Below are 17,760 nucleotides of genomic sequence, written 5' to 3' on the forward strand. Positions count from 1 at the left end.
TTATTATTTCTAATAATAAGTGTACTTATCTCTCTATTATATAAAAAATCAGTGGTCATTTTATTAGGTATACCTACCTAGTAACTATTATTATTATTATTTCTATTTACTATTACATTTTTTTTTAATTATAAAAACAAATCAATTTACTAATTCTATTTAATATTATTAAAAATAAATGTATAAAGCTTGTGAGCTGCTATGTGAGTGAAAATAGCTTCTAATTACTAATTGTGAATCGCCCGCACCTAACACATACTCATACTAGTGTGTCAAAGCGATACTAAATGCAGCTATGAAAAAGGTCAGATTAAAAAAAGTCCATACATATACTTCCTCAATCGTATTTAATATTATTACTTCTGTTATTTTTATTCTCTCTTAATATTTCTAGCACTAAGTGTACATATTTCCCTTTATATAAAAACTCAGTGTCCATTTTATTTGGTGCACCTACCTAATAACTATTATTATTTATATTTACTATAACTTACTATTTAAAATTATTTATAAACATATATTTTTTTATTTTCTCTTATTTCTAACACTAAGTGTACATATCTCCCTTTTATATTAAAACTCAGTGGCCACTTTATTTGGTATACCTACCTAGTAACTATTATTATTTCTATTTACTATTAAATTTTTTTTAAATTATAAAAACAAATCACTTTACTAATTCTATTTAATATTATTTCTATTAGATTTATTTTTTTATTGTTATTTCTAATAATAAGTGTACATATCTCCCTATTATATAAAAAAAAAACTGTGGTCATTTTATTAGGTATACCTACCTAGTAACTATTATTATTATTTCTATTTACTATTACATTTTTTTTAAATTATAAAAAAAAATCAATTTACTAATTCTATTTAATATTATTAAAAATAAATATATATAACGCTTGTGAGCTGCTATGTGAGTGTAAATAGCTTCTAATTACTAATTGTGAATCGCCCGCACCTAACACATACTCATACTAGTGTGTCAAAGCAATACTAAAAGCAGCTATGAAAAAGGTCAGAAAAAAAGTTCATACATATACTTCTGCAAATGTATTTAATATTATTACTTCTGTTTTTTTTAGTCTCTCTTAATATTTCTAGCACTAAGTGTACATATCTCCCTTTATATAAAAACTCAGTGGCCAATTTATTTGGTATACCTACCTAGTAACTTTATTATTTCTATTTACTATTACATTTTTTTTTAATTATAAAAAAAATCAATTTGCTAATTCTATTTAATATTATTATTCTTTCTATTAGATTTATTCTTTATTATTTCTAATAATAAGTGTACATATCTCCCTATTATATTAAAAAAATCAGTGGTAATTTTATTAGGTACACCTACCTAGTAACTATTACTATGATTATTTCTATTTACTATTGCTTATTGTTTAAAATTATGAAACAAATATATTTACACATTTTATTTAAAATTATTAAAAATAAATGTATAAAGCTTGTGAGCTGCTGTGAGTGAAAATAGCTTCTAATTACTAATTGTGAATCGCCCGCACCTAACACATACTCATACTAATGTGTCAAAGCGATATGAAATGCAGCTATGAAAAAGGTCAGAAAAAGGTAAAAAAAAAAGTCCATACATATACTTCCTCAATCGTATTTAATATTATTACTTCTATTATTTTTATTCTCTCTTGTTATTTCTAGCACCAAGTTTACATATCTACCTTTTATATAAACATTCAGTGGCCACTTTATTAGCTATACCTACCTAGTAACTAATACTAATAATATTTCTATTTACTATTGCATTATTTTTAAAATTATTAAAAAAAATCAATTTACTAATTGTATTTAATAATAGTATTATTTCTATATTATTTATATTCTCTACTATTATTTCTAGTACTAAATGTACATATCTCCCTTGTATATACAAACTCAGTGGTCATTTTATTAGGTATACCTACCTAGTAACTATTACTATTATTATTTCTATTTACTATTACTTACTGTTTAAAATTATAAAGAAAAAAAGGATTTAACATTATTATTATTTCTATTAATTTTATTCTCTATTATTATTTCTAGTACTAAGTGTACATTTCTCCCTTTTATATATAAACTCATTGGCCACTTTATTAAGTACACCTACCTCGTAAAAAATACTAATAATATTTCATTTTACTGTTATTTGCAATTTAAAATTATTTTTAAAAATCTATTTACCAATTCAATTATTGTTTTTGTTATTTTTATTCTCTTAATATTATTTCTAGTAGCAAGTGTACATGTCTCCCTTTTATATAAAATAATCATTGGCTATTTTATTAGGTACACCAACTGTGGGTATAGGATTATAACTTTTTTTTTTCTATGATTGAACTGGATGGACTTTTGTCTTTTTTTCAGCCAGACTAACTATGTAACAATGTAACCCACCTAGTAATTATTGCATCAATTGTACCTCTTGGGACTTCAAACCATAAAAATTATATTGTTAGAACAATTTTTATCTACATACAATATCATAGAATTGTACAAATGTTACCATAAAATATGAATGAAGCGGATTATTATTTCCACTGATAGTACCACAGCTGTATACTGTATAATATGAATACATTTACCGTAAGGGCTATTTCAAGCTGGCGATCAGTGGACCAGTATAAACAGGAGGCTGAGCCGCGGTTTTACTGCCCTCTGGCTGCCCACTAGAATTCTACCAGTATTGCCTGGGATGTACAAATGCCATGGCCAGGGTAATTTTCACTCTGCAGTCTGACAGGTGGCACCACCTGTCAAACTTGTCCATTGAGATCAATGGGGCCACACCACAATTAGGAGCCAATAAGTACCCGCATTTCTCTGTAAATACAAGACCTATAAGTGTTGATAACATATCTCATTCAGTAAATATATATATATATATATATTTATTTTAAATATATATACCGTATTTTTCGCTCCATAAGACGCACCTGACCATAACACACCTAGGTTTTAGAGGAGAAAAACAAGAAAAAAAATATTCTGAACCAATGGACTGCATAGTACAGGAGATGACCAGAGACTGCGGACATAGTACAGGAGATGACCAGAGACTGCGGACACAGTACAGGAGATGACCAGAGACTGCGGACACAGTACAGGAGATGACCAGGGACTGCAGACATAGTACAGGAGATGACCAGAGACTGCGAACACAATACAGGAGATGACCAGAGACTGCGGACATACTACAGGAAATGACCAGAGACTGCGGACATAGTACAAGAGGTGACCAGAGACTGTGGACATAGTACAGGAGATGACCAGAGACTGCGGACACAATACAGGAGATGACCAGAGACTGCGAACACAGTACAGGAGATGACCAGAGACTGCGGACACAGTACAGGAGATGACCAGAGACTGCGGACATAGTACAGGAGATGACCAGAGACTGCGGACATAGTACAGGAGATGACCAGAGACTGCAGACATAGTACAGGAGATAACCAGAGACTGCGGAAATAGTACATGAGATGACCAGAGACTGCGGACACAGTACAGGAGATGACCAGAGACTGAGGACACAGTATCTGCGGAGATACTTTTGTAACCCTTTCCAGCTTCATGCAACAATTCTTGATCGTAGGTCTTCTGAGAGCTCTTTTCTGCGAGTCATGGTTCACATCAGACAGTGCTTCTTGAAACCAGTAAACCCAAAATAGGTGTGTGTTTTTAAGGGCAGGACAGCTGTCAGCATCACATCCAATATCATCACACTGATTGGAGTCAAGGTTGGCTCACTCCTGGCTCCAATTAGCTCTGGGAGAAGTCATTAAGCTAGGGCCTCACATACTTTTTCCTCCCTGCACTGTGAATGTTTACATGTTATGTGCAATTAAACCATAGCAACATCTAATATTTGTGTATTATTATGTTCAGCAGACTGTGTTCTTCTATTGCTGTGACTTAGATGACGTTCAGAGCACATTTTATGCCCAATTCGTGCAAAACTCCACGTAATCCCAAGGGGTTCACATACTTTTTCTTGCAACTGTATATTTATTTATTTATTTATTTTTAATATATATACAGTTGTGTTCAAAATAATAGCAGTCAGACATCACTAACCGGATCAATCACTGTTTTTGGTAGAAATGATATTTCTACATGGCAAATAATTTACTAGCAGGTGTAGTAGAGTAATAGAAATCCAACAGACCCAACAGTCATGACATGCATGCTGCTGATTCTGTGTAATTGAATCACTAATTGAAAGGGGCATGTTCAAAATAATAGCAGTGTGGAGTTCTATTAGTGACGTCATTCATTCTTTGAAAAACAGGTGGCAATTATTGCCCTTATTTAAGGAAGGAAGGCAGCAAATGTTGTACATGCTGGTTACAGTGCATTTCTCTCTGAAATTCTGAGGAAAATGGGTCGTTCCAGACATTGTTCAGAAAAACAGCGTACCTTGATTAAAAAGTTGATTGGAGAGGGGAAAACATATAAAGAAGTGCAGAAAATGATCGGCTGCTCAGCTAAAATGATCGCAAATGCTTTAAAATGGCAACCAAAACCTGAAAGACGTGGAAGAAAGCAAAAAACTACCATTCGAATGGATAGAAGAATAGCCAAAATGGCAAGGACTCAGCCAACAATCAGCTCCAGGAAGATGAAAGAAGGTGTAAAGTTCCCTGTGAGGACTGTTACAATTAGAAGACGCCTATGTGAAGCCAAGCTATCTGCAAGAAGTCCCCGCAAAGTCCCACTGTTGGAAAAAAAGACGTGCTGAAGAGGTTACAATTTGCCAAAGAGCACATTGACTGGCCTAAAGAGAAATGGCGCAACATTTTGTGGACTGATGAAAGTAAGATTGTTCTTTTTGGGTCTAGTGGCCGGAGACCGTTTGTCAGACGACCCCCAAACACTGAATTCAAGCCACAGTACACTGTGAAGACAGTGAAGCATGGTGGTGCAAGCATCATGATATGGGGATGTTTCTCATACTACGGTGTTGGGCCTATTTATCGCATACCAGGGATCATGGATCAGTTTGAATTCATCAGAATACTTGAAGAGGTCATGCTGCCTTATGCTGAAGAGAAAATGCCCTTGAAATGGGTGTTCCAACAAGACAACGACCCCAAACACACCAGTAAACGTGCAACATCTTGGTTCCAGACCAACAAGATGGACGTTATGGAGTGGCCAGCCCAATCCCCGGATCTTAATCCAATAGAAAACTTGTGGGTTGACATCAAAAATGCCGTTTCTGAGGCAAAACCAAGAAATAGAGAAGAACTGTGGAATGTCGTCCAATCATCCTGGGCTGGAATACCTGATCACAGGGGCCAGAAGTTGGGTGACTCCATGCAACACAGATGTACAGCAGTTCTCAGAAACAGTGCGACTACAACCAAATATTCATGAAGTCATTCAAAGGAAAGCAAAATCTTCAAACATTTTTCAGTTTATATAGTGAATGTTTGAGTTTGTAAAGAAGAATACAAACACTGCGATTTTTTTGAACCGTCTAATATTCACTTTTCTTCAATTTATTTAGAGGAACAACACAAATTTGATATATTTTTCTTCATGTTTTGATTTGGAATAGAATGTGTCGTGTTCTCAATGCATTTGTGTGATGGAAATAAAAGCTATTAGAAGGATTTTCAGCTTTATTCACTTTTTTCAACACACTGCTACTATTTTGAACACAACTGTATATATAGACCGCATTTTGGGTCCTATGGTGGAAAAGTGCATTGTAAAGGTTTTCTGTTCCATATCTGAACACATCATATGACTCCTCTTCTAAAATCCTTCTCTAGGATCAGATGAAATAGGACCCGGCATGCAGCGCCAGTTCTTCAGCCACATGGGCTGCAGGGACTCCGTCAAAGTCCAAGAGGGCCGATCATACCTCATCTGGGGGCGCAGCGATGACATCTGGGAAATGAAGAAAGAGTGAGTACAGAGTGGATCCAGAGGAAACTAGAGATTGGGATAAATCAATCTGATTCCATGTCAGCACATAGAGGGGCCAGAACAATAATAATCTACCTAGGCTAAGACATGGAACACTGGGAAAGGGGAACCCAAGGAGCTAACACTCTAAAGGAGAAGAAGTGAGCCTGTTCTCCATTTTCACCTTATAGTTACACTAAACTCTGGTATAGAAATCAAGACTTCCACTGAAGTTTGTATTCTTAACTCCGAAAAGTCCCTTCTACTGCTCTCAGCCTCCTCCAAATCTCCAGGTTCAGACTTCCTGGGGCTACGTTCGTCCTCCATGGTCCCTCTCTGTGTAGGAACATAGCCACCTTGTCTGCCTTGCTCCTGAGATGGACTATGGACTAAGGCAGGTGTAGTGTGCATAGAACAATGCACATGACTGCAGCTAAGGTGCACTGCTTGTTTCATCATCCCTCAAATTTGGGGAGCAGCGATCTCATCCCTCATATATGGGGATCAGTGGTGTCATCCCTCATATATGGGGATCAGTGGTGTCATCCCTCATCATTTGGGAGCAGTGGTGTCATCCCTCATATATGAGGAGCAGCGATGTAATCTCTCATATATGGGGAGTAGCGACATCATTGCTATATATATTGCGGCAACACGCATTCCATGCGTTAGTGCGATCCAGCACCCATTCCATGCGTTAGTACGATCCAGTACCCATTCCATGCGTTCGTGTGATCCAGTACCCATGCCATATGTTAGTGGGATCCAGTACCCATTCCATGCGTTAATGCGATCCAGTACCCATTCCATGCGTTAATGCGATCCACTACCCATTCCATATGTTAGTGCGATCCAGTACCCATTCCATGCATTAATGCGATCCAGTACCGATTCCATGCGTTAATGCGATCCAGTACCCATTCCATGCGTTAATGCGATCCAGTACTCATTCCATATGTTAGTGCGATCCATTACCCATTCCACGCGTTAGTGCGATCCAGCACCCATTCCACGCGTTAGTGCGATCCAGTACCCATTCCATGCGTTAGTGCGATCCAGTACCGATTCCATGCGTTAGTGAGATCCAGCACCCATTCCACGCGTTAGTGCGATCCAGTACCCATTCCATGCGTTAGTGCGATCCAGTACCGATTCCATGCGTTAGTGCGATCCATTACCCATTCCATGCGTTAGTGCGATCCAGTGCCCATTCCACGCGTTAGTGCGATCCAGCACCCATTCCACGCGTTAGTGCGATCCAGTACCGATTCCATGCGTTAATGCGATCCAGTACCCATTCCATGCGTTAGTGCGATCCAGTACCCATTCCACGCGTTAGTGCGATCCAGTACCCATTCCACGCGTTAGTGCGATCCAGTACCCATTCCATGCGTTAGTGCGATCCAGTACCGATTCCATGCGTTAATGCGATCCAGTACCCATTCCATGCGTTGGTGCGCTCCAGTACCCATTCCATGCGTTAGTGCGATCCAGTACCCATTCCATGCGTTAGTGCGATCCAGTACCCATTCTATGCGGTAATGCGATCCAGTACCCATTCCATGCGTTAGTGCGATCCAGTACCCATTCCATGCGTTAGTGCGATCCAGTACCCATTCCATGCGTTGATGCAATCCAGTACCCATTCCATGCGTTGATGCGATCCAGTACCCATTCTATGCGGTAATGCGATCCAGTACCCATTCCATGCGTTAGTGCGATCCAGTACCCATTCCATGCGTTAGTGCGATCCAGTACCCATTCCATGCGTTAGTGCGATCCAGTACCCATTCCACGCGTTAGTGAGATCCAGCACCCATTCCATGCGGTAATGCGATCCAGTACCCATTCCATGCGTTAGTGCGATCCAGTACCCATTCCACGCGTTAGTACGATCCAGTACCCATTCCACGCGTTAATGCGATCCAGTACCCATTCCACGCGTTAGTGCGATCCAGTACCCATTCCATGCGTTAGTGCGATCCAGTACCGATTCCACGCGTTAATGCAATCCAGTACCCATTCCATGTGTTAGTGCGCTCCAGTACCCATTCCATGCGTTAGTGCGATCCAGTACCCATTCCATGCGTTAGTGCGATCCAGTACCCATTCTATGCGGTAATGCGATCCAGTACCCATTCCATGCGTTAGTGCGATCCAGTACCCATTCCATGCGTTAGTGCGATCCAGCACCCATTCCATGCGTTAGTGCGATCCAGTACCCATTCCACGCGTTAGTGAGATCCAGCACCCATTCCACACGTTAGTGCGATCCAGTACCCATTCTATGCGGTAATGCGATCCAGTACCCATTCCATGCGTTAGTGCGATCCAGTACCCATTCCATGTGTTGATGCGATCCAGTACCCATTCCATGCGTTGATGCGATCCAGTACCCATTCCATGCGTTGATGCGATCCAGTACCCATTCCATGCGTTGATGCGATCCAGTACCGATTCCATGCGTTAATGCGATCCAGTACCCATTCCATGCGTTAGTGCGATCCAGTACTCATTCCATGTGTTAGTGCGATCCAGTGCCAATCATTTTGTGAGGCAAAGGACATGCATTGCACTGGCAGAAATTGCCACGTCCATCTCATAGTATGTAAGTTGCCATTCAGAAGGTTAGGATGCCATTCAAAATGAATGGCACTGCATGGCACCAATGCATGTAACATGCGTGACGACAAAACCATAATGCATTGTACAAATGCATGTAACATGTACTGTGCTAAAACATTGGTTAGTACAGGTGGGAGGGGCTGTCAGCTAGGCTGTACGTGGCCCCATGATTTTTGATGGCAGCCCTGGAACTGCCAGCTTTTTATTTGCATGGAAGACAATAAGGAGCCTGCAGTGGGTGTGTTTTGGAACACCTCTCCTGTATCACAAACAGGGGTTCCCAGGTTACCGACAAAAGGGAAGTGGGTGGACTGTGGCCCTGCAGCAATGCCAGGATGAAATCCTGAGACCTCTGTATGTGTTCTGAGGTTTAAAGAGAATCTGTCCATCCCTCCAGCTACTGAAGCTCACCTCCCACCACTGCAGTGGGGCCCTCAGTCTATAATCAGGCTTTGCACTTGAGAAAGAAGAAAGATGTTGACGCAGCGTAAGATCCTCCGACATCCAACGTAGAGCTTACATGGGGCTAAATTTAGTGCTGTGGTGGGGGGAGCGGAGTGGTGGGGGGAGCACAGGGGGCTGGGGATTTACTTACAATATAACCGCTCCTAATACCTGCCGATCCTGCCATGAAGGTCCTTGTTCAGTCAATTCCTGTTATTGGGTGACACTTGGGTTATACTTCTGCGTTGTCACACTGCACCAAAGAGGACTACAAGTGGCCACATCAGCTGACACTATGCAGATCTGATCCACTGATGTTCCAGTCAGGAGACCCATCCTGAGAAAACCGTTGTCACCCAATCACATGGCCATCTGATGGGGACAATCATTGCACAGACATGCTCCTCTGTTGTCACCATCACAGAGGTCAGTCTACATGGAGTGCATGTAGACATGAAGTGGCTGCTAAGGGGCTGCAGGCGATCAGAAACATTTAGGTGTGTCAAGTATACGGTCAGGGTATGCATTTACTTCAAGGATATGGATTTTACTGTCATTGACATTTACATGATGTTTGTTTTCTAGGAAGTCCTACGTGATTAATGGTGGGACCTGGTTTGAGATCATCCCCACCAAACGGGAATGTGCCACCACCAAGCAAGAGATCTGTGAGGAGATCTACAAGTTCATAGAGCATCTGATGCTGCTAGGCTGTGATCATTGATCCATCCAGTGACACCATGGATCACCACTATTCTTCTGTCCTCTGAATAAATGACACCTGAATGTTTTTCACCCGTCTGCAGTCTACAATCACTATAAATAAATGGCACCTGAATGTTTTTCACCCGTCTGAAGTCTACATTCACTATAAATAAATGACACCTGAATGTTTTCACCTGTCTGAAGTCTACATTCACTATAAATAAATGACACCTGACCATATTTTGTATCATGTCTGCAGTCTCTGACCATCTCCTATATTATGTCTGCAGTCTCTGAACATCTCTTGTATCATGTTTAAAGTGTCTGACCATATTTTGTATCAAGTCTGCAGTCTCTGACCATCTCCTGTATTATGTCTGCAGACTTTGACCATCTCCTTTATCATGTCTGCAGTCTCTGGCCATCTCCTATATTATGTCTGCAGTCTCTGACCATCTCCCGTATCATGTCTGCAGTCTCTGACCATCTCCTATATTATGTCTGCAGTCTCTGACCATCTCCTGTATCATGTCTGCAGTCTCTGACCATCTCCTGTACCATATCTGTAGTCCTTGACCAACTCTTGTGTCATATCTGCAGTCTCTGACCATCTCCTATATTATGTCTGCAGTCTCTGAGCATCTCCTGTATCATGTCTGCAGTCTCTGGCCATCTCCTATATTATGTCTGCAGTCTCTGACCATCTCCTGTATCATATCTGCAGTCTCTGACCATCTCCTGTATCATGTCTGCAGTCTCTGACCATCTCCTGTATCATGTCTGCAGTCTCTGACCATCTCCTGTACCATATCTGTAGTCCTTGACCAACTCTTGTCTCATATCTGCAGTCTCTGACCATCTCCTGTATCATGTCAATAGTCTTTGACTATACCCTGTTGTGTGTCTGTTGTCTGACACTGAATATTCACTGAATTTTATGGGTGGTCCTTTGATGATGTTGAGGGCTTCACTTGAGGCCTTTCATACCAAGAAAGTTGCTCATCACTGTTCTGGGTGACAGTAAAAGCATGTTACTTACTTGATCCTTTGCTCCCCAGCAGAAAGCACTCCTCCACACTCCTGCAGTAGAATGTTCTTGGGCGTCCTCGAAGCTATGGACCTTGCATTGGCCCTGATGACATCAGGGCTTTAGACTGCTGAAGTGTGGGGGAGAAGACGCTGTGGGGACCAGTCAGGAGCAGTGCGGAGGATCAGGTAAGTCTTCTTTTCTATGCCCCATCCCCCCTAGATCTAAATGAGTAGAGCCTTACTGTAAGGAGGAGTTTTCACATTTCCTGGAGCTGAGCATTAGAGCTTCCGGAGATGGATCAAATTTTGGCCGACTCCATGGCTAAATCCTGAGCCATGGGTGGTGATGACCAGGGGCGGACTGACAACTCATGGGGCCCCCGGGCAATAGGGGATCATGGGGCCCCTGTGTCCTTGCCCAAACTCAAAAAAGCCTATGAAAAAGGTACCAGGGGCATCTCATGGGGCCCCCTACTGATCCTGGGCCCTCGGGCAGTGCCCGAGTTTCCAAATGGTCAGTCCGCCCCTGGTCCTGACATTACCACCTGGCTCAACAAAAGCTGACTTTTTTCACCAACTCTTGTTGAACGATTCAGTAGAATAGTGCATCCAATCAGAAGCAGGCACTGTTCAGGTACTCTGACAGCTGCAGGTGCCCGCTATCGGAATACATTAGCCAGCGTGGAAGGGGGATTCCTCCATTCACATTGTTCAGCATGGATGGAGGAATCTGTTGAAGAGAAATCTATACTTGTATGACTAGCCTCAGGCTGGACAAAAGATACAGTTTTGTTCAGGTAGCCTACCTAGCGGTCTGATTATGTCAGTATTTCTGTGCTCAAAACGGTACATTTTTTTGCATGGAAATATGTAGTTTTTTATTGTAGGCCTGTAATTTTTAGGAATAACTCACTGAAATCTGTCCGAACAAGAGTCTAGTAAACATCCCGGGGATGATAAAACTTGAAACACGAAATCATAAATTATAATATAATAAATAATCATAAAAAATAATAATATAATAATAATACATTTAATTCAATAATATAATCAAACCGAAAACACTGAAATTTGAAATAGAGCGCCAAGTTCGCACATCACTGAGCAGTCGCAGAATCGTTTTCAGTGTCTGATGAGGAATTTCCCCCACAAATCATTATCTCTCAATTCTGCAAGTGGTTCTGATTTACTATCGCTGTTCTCTAGCCGGTCTAAAACCACTTTTGACCTAAAGGGACGCTTTTTGGACGCCATGGACGTTTCTCAGTTTCCAGGCAGAAAGAACAGTAAAAATGCAGGCAGGGCGCCGGACAAAGCACTCGGGACAAAATGTATGTGAAATGGTTTGATACAGGAATGTTATACTATGTGATTTTAGTGTATTTAGTGAATGTCACTTTTTGACATTTTTACATTTCCTGTCAGTTCCGTCCCCCGTACATCCCGATGTCGCAGGGAACGGAACCCGGAAGACAGATGCCGGCATCGGCCGGAGGACATTACAGGGGACACTGCAGGGGGGACATCGTGGGAGTGCAGGACAAGGTAAGTGCAGAAGGGATCCCGGAGCAACGTTGCAGTGTATTCCCGAGTATAGCTCGGGGTTACCACTTGTGGTACTGAAACTTTACCCCGAGCTACACTCGGGAATACCTCCAGGGGGGTTAAAGTGCTTGTAAACCACAGACATGGAATATGAACAAAGCATATCCCTCTCTAGTGTGTACTTATTTCAATCAGGAGCATTTACCATTTCTGTCTGCTGCCTTATTCCTCTGCTAATAGCCACTATCTCTGACAGGTTTTCAAGGTAAAAAAGGCGACAGGAGAGGGAGCTCTAGCACACAGTCAGTGATTGACCTCCTCAGCTCTGCTCCTGTGTGCTGTGTGAAGGGGGGGTCCATTCAAACAAATCGGTTCTCACTGAGTTGTGCATAGTGTAACTTTTTTCTCCGCCCCAGCTTTCTGAAAGCTCTGACAAGCTGTATAAATTCTGGACTTTCAACAGCTGTAAGGAAGAGAATACTGCAGAAAAACAGGTACAACTTATGTAGGAGGATTTATTTAATCTCTGGTTGTCACCTGAGTCCAGTCACTTCACTGGGTATATGTAAGGGTTTACAATATATCATCAGAATAAATATATAGAAAACATCATATACCCATATGGAAGAAACATTTATTTGAAATATATTTTAAAAATATTCTTCCCAAATATATTGCTATATATTTGAAATTCTACAATTTTGGCCGTATTCAATATATTTCAATATATATATATATATATATACACACACGCACACATATATACATATATATACACCCTCACATATATATATATATATATATATACTGTATGTTGAAATGCGTTTTTATTACAAAATATATAAAAAAAATATTTTTAAAAATACATTTCAAATATATTGTATGTCTTTAAATATGCAAATCTACATTTTTGGAATGCATTTACAAATATATAGAAAATTATCCCTGTGGCATGCAGGCAGTGTGTACCTATCCTGGCTGTTAAGATCTAAGGAGACATGGTGAGTTCATATGCTTGGGGGAAGACCTGGGGAAAATATGTAAATTGACCTAAACTTAAACTAATTGGTGTCATTTCTTGTATAATGAAAGCAAAATGCAAGTTTATTATGAAGAGAGAATGTTAGTTGATGTAAAACAGTCTAGCAAGAGCTGTTACTATTTAGCTGACTTTAAAAATTAAGGTAAACATTTGGGTGAATTAAAAAAATCCTAATGGTACGCTGCCTGCACTGGAAATCGAAACCGTACTGGGAACTTTGGTTCCTGCGATTTAAAAAATTGTGCAGGGACTTCTTTCCTTGTGTCCCGGGGCATGGCAGCCCATTCAAATGAGTGGTGTGAGCCTAGCCTTGAATAGTATGAGCCTTGTCTTGAATGGTGTTAGGCTTGCCTTGAATGGTGTGAGCCTGGCCTTGAAAGGTTTGAGCCTTGTCTTGAATGGTGTTAGGCTTACCTTGAATGGTGTGAGCCTTCTCTTGAATAGTGTGAGCTTTGCCTTGAATGGTGTGAGCCTTGTGTTGAATGGTGTGAGCCTAGCCTTGAATGGTGTGAGCCCAGCCTTGAATGGTGTGAGCCCAGCCTTGAATGGTGTGAGCCCAGCCTTGAATGGTGTGAGCTTAGCCTTGAATGGTGTGAGCCTAGCCTTGAATGGTCTGAGCCTTGTCTTGAATGATGTGAGCCTTGCCTTGAATGGTGTGAGCCTAGTCTTGAATGATGTGAGTCTAGCCTTGAATGGTGTGAGCCTTGTCTTTAATGGTGTGAGCCTTGTCTTGAATGGTGTGAGCCTTGCCTTAAATGGTGTGAGCCCAGCCTTGAATGATGTGAGCCTTGCCTTGAATGATGTGAGCCTAGCCTTGAATAGTGTGAGCCTTGTCTTGAATGATGTGAGCCTAGCCTTGAATGGTGTGAGCCTAGCCTTGAATAGTGTGAGCCTTGTCTTGAATGATGTGAGCCTTGCCTTGAATGGTGTGAGCCTTGTCTTGAATGGTGTGAGCTTTGTCTTGAATGGTGTGAACCTTGTCTTGAATGGTGTGAACCTTGTCTTGAATGGTGTGAGCCCAGCCTTGAGTGGTGTGAGCCCAGCCTTGAATGGTGTGAGCCCAGCCTTGAATGGTGTGAGCCCAGCCTTGAATGGTGTGAGCCCAGCCTTGAATGTTGTGAGCCCAGCCTTGAATGTTGTGAGCCCAGCCTTGAATGGTGTGAGCCCAGCCTTGAATGTTGTGAGCTTTGTCTTGAATGGTGTGAGCCCAGCCTTGAATGGTGTGAGCCCAGCCTTGAATGGTGTGAGCCCAGCCTTGAATGTTGTGAGCCCAGCCTTGAATGTTGTGAGCCTAGCCTTGAATGGTGTGAGCCTAGCCTTGAATGGTGTGAGCCTAGCCTTGAATGGTGTGAGCCTAGCCTTGAATGGTGTGAGCCTAGCCTTGAATGGTGTGAGCCTAGCCTTGAATGTTGTGAGCCTAGCCTTGAATGGTGTGAGACTAGCCTTGAATGGTGTGAGCCTTGCCTTAAATTGGAAATTTGCTTTTTTCCCATAAAAAAGCAATTCTTTTCAGAACATTTATATGCAATGAGTTAATTTTAGCAAAGTTGACAGTGGACTCTTACATTCTTCTGATCTGTGGATATTGGCCATGCCAGTATGAGCAAAGTAAATGTTAATTTAACCGAAATTAAAAAAAAACCCCTTGGCACTCCAGTGTTGTGCAGAGATATCAATGTACGTTGCGTGCTGAGTCCTGAGTCCCGCCCCTTCCCGTCAATCACTCCAACCAGATGTAACAGTGACTTTGCAGATTGCGTATCCTATGATGTTGTCTTCCCTTGGCATGGATGATCAATTGTTGGTCTCCTAAACACTTTCAGATGCCTTCACATATTTATCTCACAAAGGATCCACCAGTGACTCAAACCATCCAGAAAATATTACCTCCTTCTTACAGGATTGCACAAAAATGCTAAATTATTTCACAGCAATGCCCACTAACTCTTTATTTTGTGATTTTATTTATCTTTCTGCCACCCCAGTATACAATTAGCAACATTGAAATAGAATTGATGCTAAAATGGTTTCCTATATTATTAAATATATACCGCCTTACAGTACTCAGGTCGTTGGTTCAAATCCCATCCACGGCACCTTCTGAATGGAGTTTGCATGTTCTCCCTGTGCCTGTGTGTGTTTCCTCTGCGTACTCCGGTTTCCTCCTACACTCCAAAGACATGCCAAGATGTTAATTGGATCCTGTCTTAATTGGCCCTAGTATGTGTATGTATGAATGTTAGTTAGGGACCTTAGATTGTACGCTCCTCGGGGGCGGGGACTGATGTGAATGTACAATTGTTCTGTACAGTGCTGCGTAAATTGACAGCGCTTATAAGTACCTGTAAAGAACACTACTAAATGCCCTTCTCTTACTTCACTGATAACAGATCTTAACTTCCAATGCGATATGGAAAAAAGATCTGCCCTAAATAATTCTACCTATCACACATTTAAGCTGGTCTCGATGGTTACAAAACCCAAACTGCTCTGTAAAATTCTGATAAATTCACTATAAAATACCTTGACCCATCTGCCTAGACTGTTGCACTTACCCTTCCCGTCCCTCTCCCCTTTCCCACCTCCCCTATTTCCCTACTCCTTGTTCTCCACCCCCTACAGATCTCTTCTACAACCTTACATGGTTCAGAATATCCTGAGCATACCTCTCATGCCAACACCCCTTATTCTAGTATTACCCCCAGCCAAATGGTGGGGAAAATATTGTTTTGTTTACTTTCTTGTACTACATTATTTCTAACTGAACCGTATTTACCTACAATGTCTTGTTACTAAAACTTCAATAAAAACTATTGAAATTTATAAGCACCTGTAAAAATATATATTTTTTAAATATATTCTTCAGATTTTATCTAACATATAAAAAGACATTTTAACATATATCTGCAAATGCATTCCAAAAATGTAGTTTTGTATATTTAAAGACATACAGTATATTTGAAATGTATTTTAAAAAATATTTTTCATATATTTTGTAATAAAACATATTTCAACATGCAATATATATATATATATATATATATATATATATATATATATATATATATATACAGTTGTGTTCAAAATAATAGCAGTGTGTTGAAAAAAGGTGAATAAAGCTCAAAATCCTTCTAATAGCTTTTATTTCCATCCACACAAATGCATTGGGAACACGACACATTCTATTCCAAATCAAAACATGAAGAAAAATACATCAAATTTGTGTTGTTCCTCTAAATAAATTGAAGAAAAGTGAATATTATACGGTTCAAAAAATAGCAGTGTTTGTATTCTTCTTTACAAACTCAAACATTCACTATATAAACTGAAAAATGTTTGAAGATTTTGCTTTCCTTTGAATGACTTCATGAATATTTGGTTGTAGTCGCACTGTTTCTGAGAACTGCTGTACATCTGTGTTGCATGGAGTCACCCAACTTCTGGCCCCTGTGATCAGGTATTCCAGCCCAGGATGATTGGACGACATTCCACAGTTCTTCTCTATTTCTTGGTTTTGCCTCAGAAACGGCATTTTTGATGTCACCCCACAAGTTTTCTATTGGATTAAGATCCGGGGATTGGGCTGGCCACTCCATAACGTCAATCTTGTTGGTCTGGAACCAAGATGTTGCACGTTTACTGGTGTGTTTGGGGTCGTTGTCTTGTTGGAACACCCATTTCAAGGGCATTTCCTCTTCAGCATAAGGCAGCATGACCTCTTCAAGTATTCTGATGTATTCAAACTGTTCCATGATCCCTGGTATGCGATAAATAGGTCCAACACCGTAGTATGAGAAACATCCCCATATCATGATGCTTGCACCACCATGCTTCACTGTCTTCACAGAGTACTGTGGCTTGAATTCAGTGTTTGGGGGTCGTCTGACAAACTGTCTCCGCCCACTAGACCCAAAAAGAACAATCTTACTTTCATCAGTCCACAAAATGTTGCGCCATTTCTCTTTAGGCCAGTCAATGTGCTCTTTGGCAAATTGTAACCTCTTCAGCACATGTCTTTTTTTCCAACAGTGGGACTTTGCGGGGGCTTCTTGCAGATAGCTTGGCTTCACATAGGCGTCTTCTAATTGTAACAGTCCTCACAGGGAACGTCACACCTTCTTTCATCTTCCTGGAGCTGATTGTTGGCTGAGTCTGCACCATTTTGGCTATTCTTCTATCCATTCAAATGGTAGTTTTTCGCTTTCTTCCACGTCTTTCAGGTTTTGGTTGCCATTTTAAAGCATTTGCGATCATTTTAGCTGAGCAGCCGATCATTTTCTGCACTTCTTTATACGTTTTCCCCTCTCCAATCAACTTTTTAATCAAGGTACGCTGTTCTTCTGAACAATGTCTGGAACGACCCATTTTCCTCAGAATTTCAGAGAGAAATGCACTGTAACCAGCATGTACAACATTTGCTGCCTTCCTTCCTT

General features: G+C 40.7%; 1 protein-coding gene across 2 annotated transcripts in view; it reads left to right on the plus strand.

Annotated features, from left to right (window-relative positions):
- The window catches only part of LOC149453942 (complement C3-like), a 181,863-nt gene extending 171,912 nt beyond the window's left edge, over positions 1–9,951 (plus strand). For both annotated transcript variants that reach the window (XM_089688009.1, XM_089688010.1), the window contains 2 exons: positions 5,802–5,937; positions 9,592–9,951. In XM_089688009.1, coding sequence (XP_089544135.1) covers positions 5,802–5,937; positions 9,592–9,730 — 275 coding nt within the window. In that variant the 3' untranslated portion in view covers positions 9,731–9,951. The remainder of the gene's footprint in view (positions 1–5,801; positions 5,938–9,591) is intronic.
- Positions 9,952–17,760: the final 7,809 nt, after the last annotated feature.

Source organism: Staurois parvus, unplaced genomic scaffold (assembly GCF_062004578.1).
Source record: "Staurois parvus isolate SC_StPar_1 unplaced genomic scaffold, SC_StPar_1.0 ptg000444l, whole genome shotgun sequence".
Classification (NCBI taxonomy): Eukaryota; Metazoa; Chordata; class Amphibia; order Anura; family Ranidae; genus Staurois; species Staurois parvus.